General features: G+C 39.5%; 2 protein-coding genes and 1 non-coding gene across 5 annotated transcripts; 2 read left to right on the top strand and 1 right to left on the bottom strand.

Annotated features, from left to right (window-relative positions):
• Positions 1 to 432: 432 nt before the first annotated feature.
• cops6 (COP9 signalosome subunit 6) lies at positions 433 to 4,449 on the bottom strand. The gene is made up of 9 exons (XM_075481816.1): positions 4,302 to 4,449; positions 3,842 to 3,973; positions 3,327 to 3,415; positions 3,101 to 3,163; positions 2,961 to 3,008; positions 2,712 to 2,826; positions 2,316 to 2,408; positions 1,998 to 2,098; positions 433 to 878 (listed from the first exon to the last, which is right to left on the bottom strand). Exons 1-9 carry the CDS (start codon positions 4,411 to 4,413, stop codon positions 738 to 740), a joined length of 894 nt encoding a protein of 297 aa, XP_075337931.1. The 5' UTR covers positions 4,414 to 4,449; the 3' UTR covers positions 433 to 737.
• Positions 4,450 to 5,192: 743 nt separating this feature from the next.
• On the top strand, positions 5,193 to 16,993 carry aurkb (aurora kinase B). 3 transcript variants are annotated; one of them, XM_075481814.1, is made up of 10 exons: positions 5,193 to 5,590; positions 5,729 to 5,804; positions 13,155 to 13,193; positions 13,502 to 13,583; positions 13,980 to 14,025; positions 14,119 to 14,307; positions 14,907 to 15,045; positions 15,156 to 15,304; positions 15,408 to 15,582; positions 16,220 to 16,993. In XM_075481814.1, exons 1-10 carry the CDS (start codon positions 5,490 to 5,492, stop codon positions 16,391 to 16,393), a joined length of 1,170 nt encoding a protein of 389 aa, XP_075337929.1. In that variant the 5' UTR covers positions 5,193 to 5,489; the 3' UTR covers positions 16,394 to 16,993. The 3 variants fall into 3 exon arrangements, with proteins under 3 accessions (XP_075337929.1, XP_075337928.1, XP_075337930.1); XM_075481815.1 differs by lacking the exons at positions 5,193 to 5,590; positions 5,729 to 5,804 and adding an exon at positions 10,891 to 10,998; XM_075481813.1 differs by lacking the exons at positions 13,155 to 13,193; positions 13,502 to 13,583; positions 13,980 to 14,025; ... (3 more) ...; positions 15,408 to 15,582; positions 16,220 to 16,993 and adding an exon at positions 7,671 to 10,317.
• A 280-nt stretch (positions 16,994 to 17,273) lies between these two features.
• On the top strand, positions 17,274 to 17,355 carry trnal-aag (transfer RNA leucine (anticodon AAG)). Its single transcript has one exon. It is a non-coding gene; the product is annotated as a tRNA-Leu (tRNA).
• The last annotated feature ends 29 nt before the right edge of the window (positions 17,356 to 17,384 follow it).

Genomic DNA, 17,384 nt, shown 5'->3' with positions numbered 1-17,384 from the left:
ATTTTGTCTGTGCATTTTATTTTATTTTATTTTTTTTGGGAAAAAAGCGCAAGAAGACACAAAAGGTTGTTCCTCCTGGTGCCACATGGCAGGCTTATAAAGCAGCAACTCACAGGCTGGGGATCATTATGCCTGTTTCCGCTGCTTATTTAATACCCAAATAAATCCTGACTCCTGTTGTACACGTCAGACTACAAGTTGCTCAGCCCCCTTGTTCTTGCAACATATGCCCGTCTGTCCAATAGGCAATCAAACAGCGGGAGCACCACTTCAAAAGACGCTAACTGCAGACGCTCTCGGGTCCTGACAATAAACCCGCAGCTCCACGCAGCAAACTTTCATGAGCTCATTTAAAAGTGCTGCTCTGACATTTCTGTGTGTTCTGTATAATTACTATACTATAAAGCGTAGAAATTTGACGACTCAAAGTCCCATGAAAAAACAGCAGATCATTTATTACATACAGAAACATGAAACAATAAAACAAACTGGGTAAAATGAGATAATGTTCGTGTACAGTGGATTCACTGCGGTGCATACCCAAGAGAACGGAGAGATGTTGTATGGATCTCCTTCTGATTTGTGTTATCAAGTGCTTTCAGATACACCTGTGAGTCAAAATGGTGAACTGTTCTGAAAAGTTGCTTCATTAAGAGTTTCGTCTAGCTGATCAAAATTCAAACCAAAAAAAATAAAGAACCGACAAAGAAAAAAGAAAGAAAATGCAGTGCGCCGGCTCAAAAGAAGAGTCCTCTCATCCTCCGGCCGATGCCCTGTCTGTCATACAGGACGTTGAACTTGTTGATGAACTGGTTCATACTGTTGCAAGTCTTGGTGATGGTGCCTAAGTACGTCATGAGGCCAACGTCATTACATTGCTGCAAAGGAAACAAGAAGCACGGTTACAGTCAGCCCTCGTGTGGCAGGAGAGCAAAGAGATTCAGTGGAAAACACAGCATAACGGGTCCAATCCTTCCTTTATGTTTATAGATAACACACAAACCAGACACGTGATAGAAAGAGAATTTAGGAAAAATTAGAAGTAAGAAAATAGAGAGGTGTGAAATTCTCATCCTTCAACCTCGAGTTGTTTTATTTCCTGACAAACGTGAAACTTCTTAAAGACATTCAGTACAAACTGACAGTGAAACTGTCACCAATATGTATGAGCTTAAACCTGTGAATCTTATTCCTTCGAGCCACAGAGCTCCCCTATCCATAAAAAACTCCTCTCTGGCTTCAGTGTTGCACCTCCGAGACGTTTTCTTTCATTACAAGGAGAGCGTCTCCCATATTCTGCCCTGCTGTTGAAACATCAGTCCACAGCAGAAACTTGTTTTGCACAAATATCCCATTTACTACTTTTTAAATAATAATCAGCAGGTTCTTTAATAGCTCATATTGGGCTCACTTAAAGGCTTTCAATTAAATTTTGCAGTCAACTCGAAGACATTTATTTGCTTCGTGTCTCTTATTTTTCCCGTACTGTACATTGCTGATGTACCTTGTTTTAAACCTTTTTAAAAACTTATTGAAAGGTCCAATCTGCTGCGATTAGCTGATTATTCAAAGATGGCACCAGAGTGCCGATCGGATTTGAATTCTTTGTCTGAGGTCAGTCAAAGTGGCCATCAGGCAGGTGTTATGCAAATGTGTTAGGGTTAATAACACAAGCCTAAATACATATATCTGAGACAGCTTTTAACTGCAGAACTTATTTTACACACACGTAATAGCTCCAAAAGACCTTAAAAAGTCCTCTTTCACTAAAACTAAACATAGAACCCCAGGAATGTGCATTATGCCCCCCTGAATGATGTGAGTATTAAATTCTTTCTCCTGTAAATCCTGTGGTCTGATCTTCATCTGTAAACACATATTCATCTAATAAACATCTAAAACAACGAGCTGGTATCATTAGAGATCTCTCCCTACTTTGCTCAAGACATCTTCATTAAAATGTCGACCTGTGTTATGCGAGGCTCCAGGAAACTTACGTCATAGAAGTCTGTTTTGAATTTTATGGTGCTGAGGACTGGCAGTCTGTGGCACAGGGCGTTTGCTTCCCGAAGGATCTCGTGGTTAAATGGCACCTCTCCTGTGACACAAACACAGCGGAGAAAAAGAAATACAGAAAATGGTGCCATGAGATAATGCTGTCAAGATACTGTCAAAGAGGAGCCTTCAATTATGCAGGCGTGTTTGAGCGTGTGAAAGGAAAAGAAGTGGAGGAAACAGCTTATTTTAGCACAGCTGTTTCTCGGATTTATTTTCACATTCTTCACCTCCAGTGCCTCATAAATGAGTTCTCTCACCTGCTTCCACGGCTTTGACGTACTCTAGAATGATCTTCACTCGGCTATGGAGCATCTTTATCGCACTGTGTTGCGCTATAAGGTGTTCAGCCACTAAACAGAACAAAAAGACAAAAGAAAGAAACAGAGGTAAAAACCTGTTCACATCCGATTCACTTTCAGTGACAATGGCAAGATTACAGGCAAATGAGTCGGTATTTGCTTTTATTAAGAAATCAAAATGTAAATCATATTTTAACTGTAAAATACTTCAGCACCGGCACCAGCCAGGATTTCCTCTGGATTTATCACGAGTTGCGGGGCTTGCCATTTTTTTGTGTTACAAACGGTCAACATTTAAGAGCAACATTATGTTTTATTTTTCCTATCTGAAAGCATTAGTGATGGCCCCCTTACCGGTTGAGTTTTCTCCAGTGCCAGTAGCGGTCATTCTTGCTACGTGGTCGACACCGATTCTCTCCGCTTCCTCTGTTGCCAGAGTGTACGTCAGTTCAGCAAACAACATGGTAGCCTGGATTTAAAAAGAAAAAACAGATAAGACGTAAACAATCAATCAATACAAACTTTATTTGTTTAAACAATTTATTGAACTATGGATAAAACCAAGTTACTGCAGAAAGAAAGAACGTTTAGATTTAACATTACCTCGCCACTGATGATGTCAATAACAGACTCATAAACGCTAACAGGAAGCTGAGGGAGACAACACTAATTAGTGCAAATGTATTCAAATATGCCCTTTTACTACCACTTCATTCATGATGTGAAGACAGAGATGAACTCACGTCTGTGTGTTTGGTCATTGGGTTGAGCTTGAGGAAGAGCGGGCTCTCAATGATCTCACACACCTGAAAGGGAGTGGGTCAGTTATTCCTCTTCATATTAAAGATCGTTATTTCGTGTTTGTTTTCCTGCTAATTTTAGGAGCTTGCATATCCCAGACCTGCTTACATTCCTGGTATTAGCTGCGCACTGCCACTTTACGCTGGATGAGTTTCAGCGATTACGTACCTGTTTGTGGACGTGGATATCCGACTGGTCTGGGGGTCCACCTGTGGTGTACCAGCCCAAGAACTCCATCTCTTTGAAGACCTGTTTAACTAAAAGTCAATGGGACATTTCAGAAAATATAAACTTGATGAAAGTTGCCGCTGGTTAAGAGTTAGACACACTCCATCACTTGTTTTACTCAAATCAGCACACAAACAGTGAGACTAACAATGCATGTATACTCTTTGGTAACTCAAAGACTTTTATACTGAATACTGACATATTCACTCATATTACCTTGAATGTTATTCCCAGTATAGTTAAGATATAAACAATATATGGAATGTTGAGAAAGAATAAAAGAAAATCAAGGTAAAATAAAAGGTCAACTGACATCCCTGTTGTTTAAATAGTTAAGTAAATTTCCTCAAAGTGTGTTCTTACAACAACTTAAATTGCAGGAAGCCACGACTGTCGGGATATATTATACCAGAGAGCAATGAGAGAAAATGCACACTTATTCCTGTATTGCTTACATTGTTCCTCCTTGGTGTAGTAGTACTCCTTGTCGATGTGCACTTTGTCATCTATGGTGTGAGACATCAGTTCAAAGGAGTTCATCACCTCAATGTTTCTACCCTCCTGTTTCCCGATCAGAGCTCCAATCACTGAACAGAGAAAACACAAAATCAACAACATATTTCTATCTATTCTGAGGCTTTCAATGTACCTTGTTGCTTTGTTGTTTTTTTATTAACCATCAATATTTGTCAACAGATATAAAGAGCTGAAACAGCAGAAAAAAATATGGCTGTACTTTTATTGGCTTAAGAAATACAAAAATATGATTTAGCGTATACAGTGCGAGTTGTCTTTTAGGAAAATCTGAATGGAACACTTGAAATTCTGAGCTGAGTGAAAGCAGTCTTCCCTCTTTTTTTTAATGTAGAATAACTGAAGTAATCATGCTAAATTAAACTGTTTTGTCATACATACCCTGCATTGGTCGCCCCTCCTGCGAGCGGATGCGTATCCAGTGGTCAGATATGTTGAGGATAACCAGAGGGTGTAAAGCCACAGAAACACTTCCAGTGACACCTGAGGCCATGACACTGGGGCTGGCTACACACAGAGACACGGAGAGAGAGACACAGTGAGACACAAATAAGATGGGCTGCACAGCAACTACAATGTACAACAAACTGTTTGTTTCAACAGTTATGTAGATAAGATTAGGTTTACTGTAAATCTAAATATTTGTTACCACATAATCTATATTGTTTTGTTCATCTCATTGAAAGCCCCGATATCCTCACAAAGGAGGAAGGGTTTTTTTGTTTTTTTCTGCTTTTGCAAAAACTACCAAGCCGAATTTTAAGAATCTTAATAGAGAGAAAGGGGTATGGAAAACTAAATAACTTGTGATATTGTGGGACGAGTACGGATAGTTTTCCTTTAAAATTACGAGGTAGGGCACGAGCGTTCACTCGCCGTGTGCAGTTGTAGTTTACACAGCTAGATAAAGGGTTGTTTTCCAAAGACAACTGTTTTGTTAGATTTAGGTTCATGAAACGGCCACAAACTCAGTAAGCCAACAGAACGGAGAACAGACTGCACATCCAGAATGATGAATTTCTGACAGCTTCGGAGCTGTAAACGTTAACCCGCTTATGTCAGCAAGCTCGCAACTTACATCATTCAACACCACTACGTCTTCACTCACGACAACTCATAACACAATTATGCAACACCTGCGGTAATCTGCTTGCAGATCCATGCAAATGTCAGGCATAAATAATGGTAGAACAGATAAATACTCGCCTGCCCCATCCACTTCCATTCCTCCACCATTGCTAGTCGCCATCTTGTCCGGTAAGCCGCGCAGGCGCAGTGGACTGTTCACCCAACGAACGTTAGGTGGCAATATCGTTTCTCAGTTTGTTTTAAATAAGCTGTGTCGCGCAGCTCGTCTCGTTAATTTGCCACCGTTTATTGAAAGTAAGACTACATCGACCTAGACGCACTATGTTCAGTAAAAAGAAATATATCAGATAGCATTTGTATACCGCCGCTTAGTCCCACGGTCAATGGGCAACTGTTTCCGGGGGGATTGCTGATTTGGGCGCAACGCGGGTGCGTCAGGATATTAGTCCGTGTTAAAGGTTTGAGAGTTTTGTTTACAAAATGGATGAATTTAAAGCCTGTAACCTGGACTACTTTCCCGAAAACATTTTAATAGATGTGTTGTCGTATTTGAGCGTAAGAGAGCTTGTCAGAGCTGGGAGGTAAGGAAGTGTTAACTTGCTCATAGTATTTTACCAGTTCTTTTTAGTCTACAACAAAACTCAGTGCCAGATTTTCCTTTGTTGTGACCCCTGTCGCATGAATGAGTTTTCTTCCTTGTTTATTCACGTTGTTTCTAGAGTGTGTAAGAGATGGAAGCGCCTTATTAAAGACCAAAGACTCTGGAGAACAGTCGATCTGACCGCATGGAAAGGGGTAAGACTGTTACTGACAGTGTGGCTTTTTGTTGTTTTCTTTGCATACAGAGCAAATTGAACTTTTATGTAATGAACAATAAAGCAATCTATGCAGTCTGTTCGATAAATAAAAAAACACACATAACTGCTTACACATAGAAACATATGTGACAATGTCACTTCTGTTAACAGCTATAACTTTAAACATTTCTTTGTTGATAGCCCTTTTGGTCAGAAGTAATGGCATCCCTGAACTGACAGCACAGAATTTCGAATATCTTTAGAAACAAATGCAAATACACCAATTTTGCATTATTAAAGTGTTTTTTAAAGTTGCTGAACAACAATAGCACTGAAATAAAAGCCCCCATATTCCATTTAATAATTTAAATTACTTCACTAAAAAGGGAAAAAGTAATCAACCTTGGCTGATTCATGTACAGTATTAATTTCACCACAATGGGCCAATGAATGATGGTATTACAGCATAGAAGGGTTTTTATGCTCCTAACGGCGAAAAAAAAGAGCTTTTCTTAGAGCATTAGAAATATTATTTAAAATAAAAGTCAAAAGGCTTCAATTCAGTCCCTAAAAATCTGAAGACACGTTTACTGCTTTGTAATGTTATCAATAAAGTGGGACAGTCGTAAATCTGTAGTAACGCTAAGGTGAAACTTAGGGAGAGATGTCTGATGGGTGGTGCGTACTGTGGGAAAAAAAAATCTTATTACTGCAAGAATTCTGTAGGATAATGTTTTATGGGGAGAGGGTATGATTTTGCTGAGCGAGACAATGAAATTAAGTCAACACAGAAAAGAATGACCTACCTTTAGCTAAAGATGATATACTCTACATCAGGGATGTCCACATCCGGTCCTCGAGGGCCGCTGTCCTGCAGGTTTTAGATGTTGCCCTGCTTCAACACACCTGATTCAGATCAAGGCATCATTAGCATGCTTGTGCAGAACTTATCAATCTTTTGAAGTGATCCATTTAATCTGAATCAGGTGTGTTGAAGCAGGGCAACATCTAAAACCTGCAGGACAGCGGCCCTCGAGGACCAACTTTGGACATCCCTGCTCTACATAGACTGTAACAAAAGATCCACCAAGACATTTTATAAGGAAATTTGTTACCCAGTGTCATACAAGTGGACTATAGGCCAAACTCTTGGGTCTTTCGGCACGACAATGACCCAAAGCACTCACCCAGTATTCATTCTTTATACCCACTTCATCCAATTTAGGGTAATGGGATGGGGTCCATTTGGTCCAAAAACTAGGATCCCACTATACTTATGAGGTTCAACAGGTTTTATGGTCCCAAAATGGTGGGCCTGACATATTAAAAGCGGTTTTTGATATGAGAACTTGTTTTTATGGTTAGAGTTAGAATTTAATTAAGGTTAGGTTTATGGTAAAGCTTAGGGTTAGGCATTCAGCTGTGATGGTTAGGGATTTGGGAGCAAGGGAATTTACTACATCAATGGTGAATCACCAAAAAGATAGAAAAACAAGTTTGTGCAGGTGTGTGTATTCAACAACTTGGACATTTCATAAAATTAGATGATACAGAATTGGGTCATTTCCATTTATATCTGAAGATATTCTTAATTCTTAGCTTACAATGTAGGGTGCCAGTTATCCTGAATCTTGAAATTCTAAGAGGAATTTTAATGTTTCATGCTATGTTTGTTTTTAATCCATCTTGTAAACCACTTTGAAATGCTGTTGTGTTTTAAATGTGCTCTACAAATAAACTTTAAGTCTCCTCGTATTGTATCATGGATGTATGTCTGTGCAGTTGTTGAGACAAACTGTTTCTCTTTTGCCTTCCATCTTTCATCATTAACATACACATGCATGGACTGTCCACTGTGTGTTAGGTGACATCCCGCATCCTTTGGGTCCTGCTGCGTCAGTACTTGGGTTGCGGACTAAGGTGCCTTCGCTTGCGTGGTTTGCTGCTCTCTGCCAGAGGCGGCACCTTTCTCTCTGAGTCTTGGCTCAAACATTTGTCCACAAAATGTCCGCGCCTGAGTAAGCTCTATCTTCTGCATGCAGACCTGAGAGGCCTACCCAACTGCCAGATCCTGCCTCCATCTTTGCGGGTGCTGGAGCTGCGTGGTTGTGAGTTGCCGCGTAGTTTTTTCAGCCAGAGCCTGTCTTCTTCTCATCCTTCTCATGAAAGAGCAGAAGCCACTTCTAGTGTTGGTGTGCCACAGCAAGGAAAGGATCAGAAAGGAAAAGGACTTGGCTCTCCTTCAGGCACTGGTATTGAGAGGTTAGTCCTCAACAATGTGCCGTCTTTCACAGACCAGCACCTGCAGAGTCTGACATCATGGGAGAGGCTCTGTCGTTTGGAGCTACGTGACGCCTTTCGTGTAACAGCAAACGGGCTTAGAAGCTGCGCTGCCAAAGATGGTCTCTCTGGTTTGGAAGGGCTTTCGAAGCTCAAGTTTCTGGAAATAGGCATTACAGGACGGCAAGGCTACCAGTTACAGATGGCTTCCCTTGGTCTGGGGGCAGGATGGCTTGGCCTAGAGGAGCTGAGTCTTGGTGGTAAGGAGGTGGGGCCGGGCTTGCTCTGCGCCAGCCGGCTGAAGGATCTGAAACGTCTGTGCCTGTGGGCATGCACGCTCAGCGAATTGCAGATAGTGCGGGGCTGCAGGATGCTCCGTGGACTCCGCCAGTTGGAGTTTTTGGACGTGATCTTCCAGCCGCGGCAGAGTCCACCAGTGGAAGAGGGGGAGGGAGATGGTGCAGAACAACAGGATGGAGAGGAAGGTGAAGCTCCAGAAGCAGAGGGTAATGATGAGAACAGGACAGTGGATACGAATGATCCTTTTCCAAGTCTGCGTCGGTCACTGGCTGTCCTGCTACCGTCCTGCATTCTGGTTTTCACTAATTGCTCAATTCAGATTAATGCAGACTAATTGAGGTCTCCACAACTACTTGTCCAAGTAGTCGGTATGCAGAAATTTCCTGTATGGGGTAGCTGTTGCTCAGGAGTGGAAACGGTCATCTAATTGGAAAGTTGCTGGTTAGAACCTCGACTTTCCAACTCCACACGCTGAAGTGTCCTTGGGCAGGTTGCTGAACCCCATGTTGCATCTGATGCATTCATCAGTGTTTATGGTAGGGGTAAAAAAAAAAAAAGAGAAGACAGCATTGTATGAATTTGTTTGTTTGAATATGGTTTTTACTGGGAAGCGCTTTTAGTGATCAGTAGGACCAAAAAAGCGCTATATAAATGCAGTAATTTTACCATTTCACACAAGTGTATGTGAGTTTGTAAAGTGTTATTGATAAAAATGAATCCATAGCTCACATGAGCTTACAGGTCATCACAATTTCATATATAAAGCTTTGTTGATATTTTCCACCAATAAAAATAATTTAGGAAATAGTATAACACATTTTTCAGACACACACAGTGACAAATTAAGAAAAATCACTGAGAAATCATGTGCTGGGGAAAAAAATCAAATGCGATAATCTAACATTTCTTGTCCTTTATAGCAACAAAATGTAATTGAATAATGTTACTTCTGATAATGCATGTTCTTTTAAATCAGATTAGAAATTGTTAATGGATAAAATAACCTTTCATTGTCTGGTGATGATATGAAATGACTTCATCATCGATGTAAACGTACTGAAAAAAATAAACATACCTGAAAGAAGTCTCTCTTATTGATTTATAAGTTTGCCTCATGGACTGAAATTTGTTGAATGAAGAGATACCACATCAGAAATACTATGGAGTTGTTTTCTATATGTTTTACAGGCTGTACCATCACATTCACCAACCATTTAGCTTAATGGGGAGTCTCACCTTGGTCACACAAAGGGGGAAAAAGAGAAAATAAGTTATTTTTCAATGCGTCCTTTAGAACTCAGTCATAATATAAAGCAAAATTTGACACTGTCACTTCTTGACTGTCTTCAGATATCCAGGTGTTGGCTTAAAAAGTCAAAGAACTGAAACAAACTGTAAGAAACGTCCACCTGTTTCCTGTTTAACAGTTTTTTTTAACAGTGCATACATTCAGAGAGCATATATTTCACTGGCAGGTGATAAGTTGTGGTGATTCAAATGCACAGCATAACTTCTTAAAATGAAGCTCACGTCCCCGTTGCTGATTCATGGTCTTTGCTGACATGATTTAATATGAAAAATACTAATGTCTGTTTATCATCTGTCATTACTCTGAATTGTATTGCATCTGAAGGTTAATCTTGTAAAAGAGAAATAGCTTTGAATAAACCGATTTTCACGAACTAACTGTTGAATGATCATCTGTCTTTGGTGTACACAAATTTAAAAATTTGTTATAGTTAGCATCTTTGAAGAGTATGGCAAGTGGAAAATCTATTTTTTAACCTTGATGATGTGTCCATCAGGTGTTATGTTTTTTTTTTAATGCTGGAAGAATGAAGCCTAAAAAAAAAAATCTGCTCCATGGTTGAGCAATCCAGCATTAGGAAGCTGATACATGTTGTGACTGATTAAAGTGACTTTTCACAAAATTGTGTGTTGTTCTCATTCTGTATAGAAACAAACTGCAACAGATTTGTCAGGATGGACTGTTTTAAGCTTTTTCTTTTAAATTCAGATATATATTTATGTAAATAAATACATTTGAGTTCTCGACTGTTACCTGGACAAAAGACGAAATTTGTACACTTTACAAAATAGACAAGTTATTATCGATGTAGTCATAAACAATGCGTATGTCATTATAACAATGGTTGCATACAGCCTAAAACGTTACAACTCACTAAAATCACACCCAAAAAAGAAAGTTTTAGGTCTTGTATAAATCAGTAGAATGACCATAAATAATTCAGGTAACACAAACAGCGTTATGAGCATAGTCACGATAACCTGACTCAGTCTCAAGACACTTGAAGACCCCCCACTTTTAAAAAGAACACGTAATAAGATGTAATTGACTGGGCCTTTACAAAAATAAAATAAAAACAAAGGAACGAACAAGAAGTGGGCGGGTTGACAACCGGTGTTCACCAATGACATCCTATCACTTCCTGTCACTCTGACCAATGGGAATGTTCTATCAGCAGCATACCGACCAATCACGTTCCTGCAGACTGGCATTTTGAAAACGTTGGCGGCTTAGGACGTTTTAAAGAAAAGACTGGAAGTCCCACGTTGTTTAGTTAAAACATTTGCTCTTCTCAACGATGCAGGTAATATGTTTTTATTTTAAAAAGTGAGCTATGAGTTGGCAACAGTTGAGAAGGTAGAACAACTTCTATGAGCAATTATATTTCTTCCGTTGACGCAGACTTTAGCTAACGTTAGCTTACCCTGTATTCGCTAGCTTACTTTGCTATTCAACAACGTTAGCTGTGGAAAAGATACATTCAGTATAATTTGTGTTCCTGTCAAACTCAATAGAAATGCAAATGAGCAGGTATTATTTACAGTAAATCATGAATTGGAACTTAAGGTTTTGAGCAGTGGTTTTAACACGATCTTCCTTTTGAAATGGCGTACTAAACCTTTTTATTGTTTGACAAGAGAAACGTAACGTTTTCTATCAAATTCCATGTGTTTGCCTTACAGAAGGTACTTCTACCAACATACAAACGTTTGACAATAATGTAGTGGTGATGCATGTTTAATTTCCTTTTCATGTCAGGTTGTCTGAAACAATAGAACAGCTAACATCCCAATTAAACTAACTTAAAGTACCATACAAAAGGACCAGTTGTTCAGAGCAGCCCAGCACTATTAAGATATTTTGTCCTAATTTATTTATTTTTTTTAAAGTAAATGTACAAGTGAGGAATAAAGGTAGATGCATTTAACTGAAAGTCACTGACACTGTTAAACATTGAAAGTAGTTTTGCTCCATAACACTACAAACAGAGAAACATAATTTCTCTGTGAAGGAAACCTCTGAAAATATGTTTTGTCAGGACTACTTGGTACAGACTAAATAAAAAAAAATGTCTGCATATTATACATGTTTTGAATACGTCTTTTATGTGAAATTTGTTTTATGGTTCCATCTTGATCAGGACTTCCTGGAAGAGGAGAATTTATAACTTAGTGAGACCTTTTCTAGTTAAATAAAGGATATGAAATGGAGTAAATAATAATAATAATAATACATAGGTTTTATATAGCGCTTTTCCAAATGCTCAAAGACGCTTTACATAAGGAACAAACAGAAAGCATAGACAAAAAAACAAGACATAAACAAGAGGAAAAACACTGTTACAGACTTTAGGCACATGGGGGGGGGGAGAAGAGAGGAACATTTTATCAGGTGTTGTAGGTGATTTTGAACAGGTGGGTTTTGAGCTGGCTTTTGAATGAGGGGAGTGTATCGGAGTTCCGGATGGTGGGGGGCAGGGAGTTCCAAAGGGTAGGGGCAGCGATGGAGAACGCTCTGTCCCCAAGGGTGCGGTACTTGGTCTTGGTGATGGGAGTGAGGAGGTTTGCATCAGAGGAGCGGAGATGTCGAGTGGGGGAGTAGGGAGTGAGGAGGTTTGCATCAGAGGAGCGGAGATGTCGAGTGGGGGAGTAGGGGTGGAGGAGGTTTGTGAGGTATGGAGGTGCAAGGTTATTGAGGGCTTTGTAGGTGATGAGAAGGATCTTGAAGTTGATTCGCTGTTTTATTGGAAGCCAGTGAAGTTGTTGAAGGATGGGAGTGATGTGTTCTCTGGAGGGGGAGTGAGTGAGCAGTCGGGCAGCTGAGTTTTGGACATATTGCAGTTTTTGAAGAGCAGAGGAGGGGAGGCCATACAGGATGCTATTGCAATAGTCGAGTCTGGAGGTGATGAAGGCATGGACAAGTGTTTCGGCAGCTGAGGGGGAGAGAGTAGGGCGAAGGCGTGCAATGTTGCGAAGGTGGAAGAAGGCTATTTTAGTAACCTGGTTTATGTGGGATTTGAAGGAGAGTGTGGGGTCCATGATGATGCCGAGATTTCTGACCAGGGGGGAGGGAGTGACGGAGTGACCATCAATGCAGAGTGAGAAATGCTGGGAGGTGGGGAGGGTGGATTTTGGGCCAAAAATTATAATTTCAGTTTTATTGCTGTTGAGTAAATGCACAAGTAACATGAGCATCGTATACAAGTGCTAGTAACAACTCGGAGCTAGATATAAGTCTGAAGTAAGGCTGCAAGATATTGTTGAGTATTGTGACAAAAACATGAATTGGAGTATCTAAAAAATGCAATCCCATGATTTGCAATATTGACATCTATGTGCATGTTGATATTGCCATAGGGATACATTTTCAATATATTGTGCAGCCCTAGTCTGAAGGATGATGGAGAAAGAAGTTCTTATCTGCTGTGAGCTAATCTGAGCTGTTTTTATTTATTTACAGAATAAGGAAAATTATGAGCCCAGGGGTCTCCAAAGATCGGTAAGTAGCAAAAGCTGTAAAGTAAAAGAAGTGAAGATTGACTCAAAGCGTTAAACCTCTAAAGTTGAACTCATACGGGATTACTAGTAACACTCTATACCAATATGGTACATTAGATTCAGTCTGAGGTGGTGTGAAAATATTTGAAAACATTATTTGGTTGAATAAAATACATTGGTCCTTTCAGTGCTTCTGCTATTTGGGGGCACTGCGTTGGTTGTATGTAGAAAACATTAAGAGTTATTTAGCCGAGGGAGCTGTAATGTCAACAATCTTTTACTAAGCTACATGTTTGCTCCTAATATCAGTTTGCAACCCCGAGCACGGTGGCAGGACCGCAGCGTGTGCTGGTGAAACCACGAGTGGAGACGATCAAGAATACTGTCACAGGTAACATCTTCTTCCTCCTATAATGCCATAATCTCTATACAGCCGATGTTTGCATGTAAATGTTCACAATCTGTAGACAAGAGGCAAAATGTTAGCGGGGAGGTTTCTGGTATTGATTATGAAGGCACAGCTGAATGGGCTTTGGTTGTGTGCAGGTCAATAATCAGTGTGAAATTCATTTGTCAATTTGTGATCTCTTAACTACCAATTGTCATCTTCTGAAAAGTTATCTTTTTGTTACCGTTTTTTAATTTTTCTTTATTTAAATGCAGGCGTGGCCAGAAATTAGATAACAGTAGCCACTGCCGAAGCTTTTAAGCACTGGTCATTTTTCATATATAAGCCATTTAGATACTACAGGAAATGTGCCTGTAATAACCGTTTTGGCATTTTTAGGTCCTGGGAGAGAATGTGTGAGTTCTTCTTCCAGTTCTCCACCCAAGTAAGTATACTCTAGCACTACATTCCCAGGTGTATGTTCTTTATTTTCGTTTAGTTTTATGTATTTAACTATTCTTTGTACTTTTTATATCAGGAAAATCTCCATTGAGGACTTCGACATTGGTCGGCCGCTTGGAAAGGGCAAATTTGGCAATGTGTACCTTGCAAGGGTGAAGAAACTTCAGGCCATTGTGGCGCTGAAGGTGTTATTCAAGTCACAGATGGAGAAGGAAGGTGTGGAGCATCAGCTCAGGAGAGAAATTGAGATTCAGGCCCATCTCAAGTTAGTAGCTTGTATTTTTATTTTTAAAAAATGTATTGTTTTTTTTATTATTTTATTCAAACTGATCTATATTTACTACTAAACTACTGTGTGTGTATGTATATATATATGTGTGTGTGTATGTATATATATATATATATATATATATATATACACACTTTGAGGTGTCTTAAACACTTACTTTATGTATGATCACAGTTTACACAACTTGGACCAATTCCCACACCATTTGTAATTGATCTAAATGGTCACTTATAATGATCAGAATCTATGTCCTTTAAACAGCATTTTAAAATTGATCATACGATATGACACATTAAATCAACTCTACAAAATAGTTGTGGTTCTGCTCGAGCTAAATGACCCAGTTTCAGACACAGGTTCCAGCTGGTGTCTTGTGGATGTTTTGGTGACTACTGGAAATGTTGTCTCATAATCAGAAAACATCTCCAAATGTTCATGTTTTATTAATTGTAATTATTAGTTACAGATCCAGTAAGTGGATACTACATTAATATATTTAAGGTTGTAATCTTTTTCCTTAAAGGTTATTAATTCATTTCACTTGTTAATTTTTTTTCTTTTATGTCAACTTACAGGCATCCAAACATTCTTCGCTTCTACAATTATTTCCATGACCGCACGAGGGTGTTCTTAGTGCTGGAGTACGCTCCACGTGGTGAAATGTACAAAGAACTGCAGAAATATGGCCGATTTGATGATCAGCGTACTGCAACGGTACGTGCTGAGTCTGAGCTGCAGATACTTGGTGTGTACTGGGCAGTGTAAACACTGCTTCAACTGCTGATTGTAGTTATTTTCTAATGTAAACGCGTCTTACTTTCCAGTACATGGAGGAGATATCTGATGCTCTACTCTACTGCCATGAGAAGAAAGTGATTCATCGTGACATCAAGCCAGAGAATCTACTTCTTGGCTATCGTGGAGAGCTGAAAATTGCTGATTTTGGTTGGTCTGTTCATGCTCCTTCTCTGAGGTGAGGTACCAGAGTGTCAAATCACCACAATATTCACCTGTTTTGATCACTGTGTGCTGCCTGCCTCAGCCTCTCCTGCTCACCTTGTGTTAAACTGTTCCAGACGTCGCACTATGTGCGGGACGCTGGACTACCTTCCCCCAGAGATGATTGAGGGCCACACCCACAGTGAGAAGGTGGACTTGTGGTGCATTGGAGTCCTCTGCTACGAATGCTTAGTTGGAAACCCGCCTTTTGAAACTGCCAGTCACACAGAAACGTACAAAAGGATTATGAAGGTTGGTGTCCGTCTGGGTGTGCTATATATTCAGTCATTTAAGTCCAATAATCATGAAAAGTAAAGTCTGAGAAGAACATCTTCCACAAGCGCCTTTGATTCTATTTGAGAAGAAACCTTCATGTAACTTCACCATCTTATACTAGTCAGTGCAGTCAGGGATTAGCCTCCCTGCTGCCAAGCATGCTGGAGCTAATCTGGTTCCTTTTTCAATCTAATCTAATCTAATTTATTTAAAGCGAATATGTACCGTGTTATTATGTCTGTGCATGAAATGACGTTCTGGTAGTTTTTGTTACCTGCAGTCTTTGTAATGGCACAATATTTTGAATAATTGCTAAGGAATTGAAAACTGCTATCCAGTGTAGCTACAGACACTAGCAACCACTGGTTTTCAGCAGCCCGAGATCAGTTAAAATCAGTTGGATTAGAAAACAATGAAATTATTATTGTTATCCTGGCACTTGCAGGAACAACACTGTTCATGGGCCAAATGCTAAGTGGAGGAATGTTGCAGTGATACATCTGTAATAAAAGGATGAAATGCTACATTTGATGTAAATGTCACTTTTTTCTTCTTTTTTTTTTACCATTTTAGTCACTGTGCTGATAAATAAATTCCACTTTGCCGTTCGCAGGTGGATTTGAACTTTCCCAAAGTTGTCTCTGATGGCGCGCGGGACCTGATCTCCAAGCTGCTTCGTCACAACCCCATCGATCGCCTCTCTCTTCAGAATGTTATTGACCACCAGTGGGTGCGTGCCAACTCTCACAGACTCCTTCCTCCGACCTGCCCCACAAAGAAATCCTGAGCCCATCTGGAAAGCCTGCTCATCTCCCTCTGAAGGGGTTTTATCTGTCCTCCACAAGAGACTCTGGGCCAGCCTGATTTAGTGTCACTGCCATTATTTTGGCACGTTTTATGATTTATATACATTAGAGGGTTTCAAATTATTATTATCATTATTATTATTATTATCATACATAATTCAGATAAGCAGCAAATGTTGTCATTAGGATAACTGAAACCTGAGTGGGAGGACTTCTTCGTATTATCTTATTATTCTTTAAGATAATACATTGATAATCAAAGGAGAAAAAAAATTCAGATTATTTTCCTATCACTTGACAAACTGTTTTATGCATGGATATTCACTTTCTTTTATTTTGTACGTTGTGCTGTCCTTATGTATGTCTAGTACTTTTCCCTCAAGGTGTTTTTATTGTTATCTCTTTAGCAAAACTTTTTAAGATGTTTCTGTTTGCAACGGTGTTGACACCAAAGTACTACTGTTAAACTGCTTAAAGCAAGTATATTCTCCATATGGTAAAGATAAGGTGTTTTTGGCTTGCTTTAGAGAGCATGTTTTGATTTCCGTCAAGCAATACTTCAAATTTTCTAATAAATAATACAAAAGGATTTATTGTTCACATGTAGTTAATGTATATGTAGAGGTTGTATAAATGCTCTATTGTTCAGATATTTATCAAAACCTTCCAAAAGGGCACTTTTTTTACCTTTCACTTTGGAGGATAAAGATTGCAATGCTTTTGGATTATATTAGTTTATTATAGGTATCAGTATTTTAACCAACTTACCTTTTTATAGAGAGAATGCATACTTTATTCTGAATATTATCAGTGAATTTTGACAGACTTTATTTAAAAACCCTGTCAATTGTGATGTCACACGGTAGCGTGGCCGAGCGGTCTAAGGCGCTGGATTAAGGCTCCAGTCTCTTCGGGGGCGTGGGTTCGAATCCCACCGCTGCCAGTAGTTTTTTTTCCCTCTTTAGTCTGCTG

Source organism: Odontesthes bonariensis, chromosome 13, assembly GCF_027942865.1.
Source record: "Odontesthes bonariensis isolate fOdoBon6 chromosome 13, fOdoBon6.hap1, whole genome shotgun sequence".
Taxonomy (NCBI): domain Eukaryota; kingdom Metazoa; phylum Chordata; class Actinopteri; order Atheriniformes; family Atherinopsidae; genus Odontesthes; species Odontesthes bonariensis.
Note: the sequence above shows the minus strand (reverse complement) of the source record. Positions and strands in the feature narration are given on the sequence as shown.

Bases quoted from the DNA above. Each gene is read 5' to 3' on its own strand.
- cops6 (XM_075481816.1), bottom strand. From the start codon at position 4,413: ATGGCCTCAGGTGTCACTGGAAGTGTTTCTGTGGCTTTACACCCTCTG. The intron at 3,974-4,301 runs GTATGTATGACA...TTCTCTGTTCAG, and splicing joins GGAGGGGCGACCAATGCAGG to TGATTGGAGCTCTGATCGGG. The intron at 3,164-3,326 runs GTACGTAATCGC...ACTCCCTTTCAG, and splicing joins ATATCCACGTCCACAAACAG to GTGTGTGAGATCATTGAGAG.
- aurkb (XM_075481813.1), top strand. From the start codon at position 5,490: ATGGATGAATTTAAAGCCTGTAACCTGGACTACTTTCCCGAAAACATT. The intron at 5,591-5,728 runs GTAAGGAAGTGT...CGTTGTTTCTAG, and splicing joins GAGCTTGTCAGAGCTGGGAG to AGTGTGTAAGAGATGGAAGC. The intron at 5,805-7,670 runs GTAAGACTGTTA...ACTGTGTGTTAG, and splicing joins ATCTGACCGCATGGAAAGGG to GTGACATCCCGCATCCTTTG.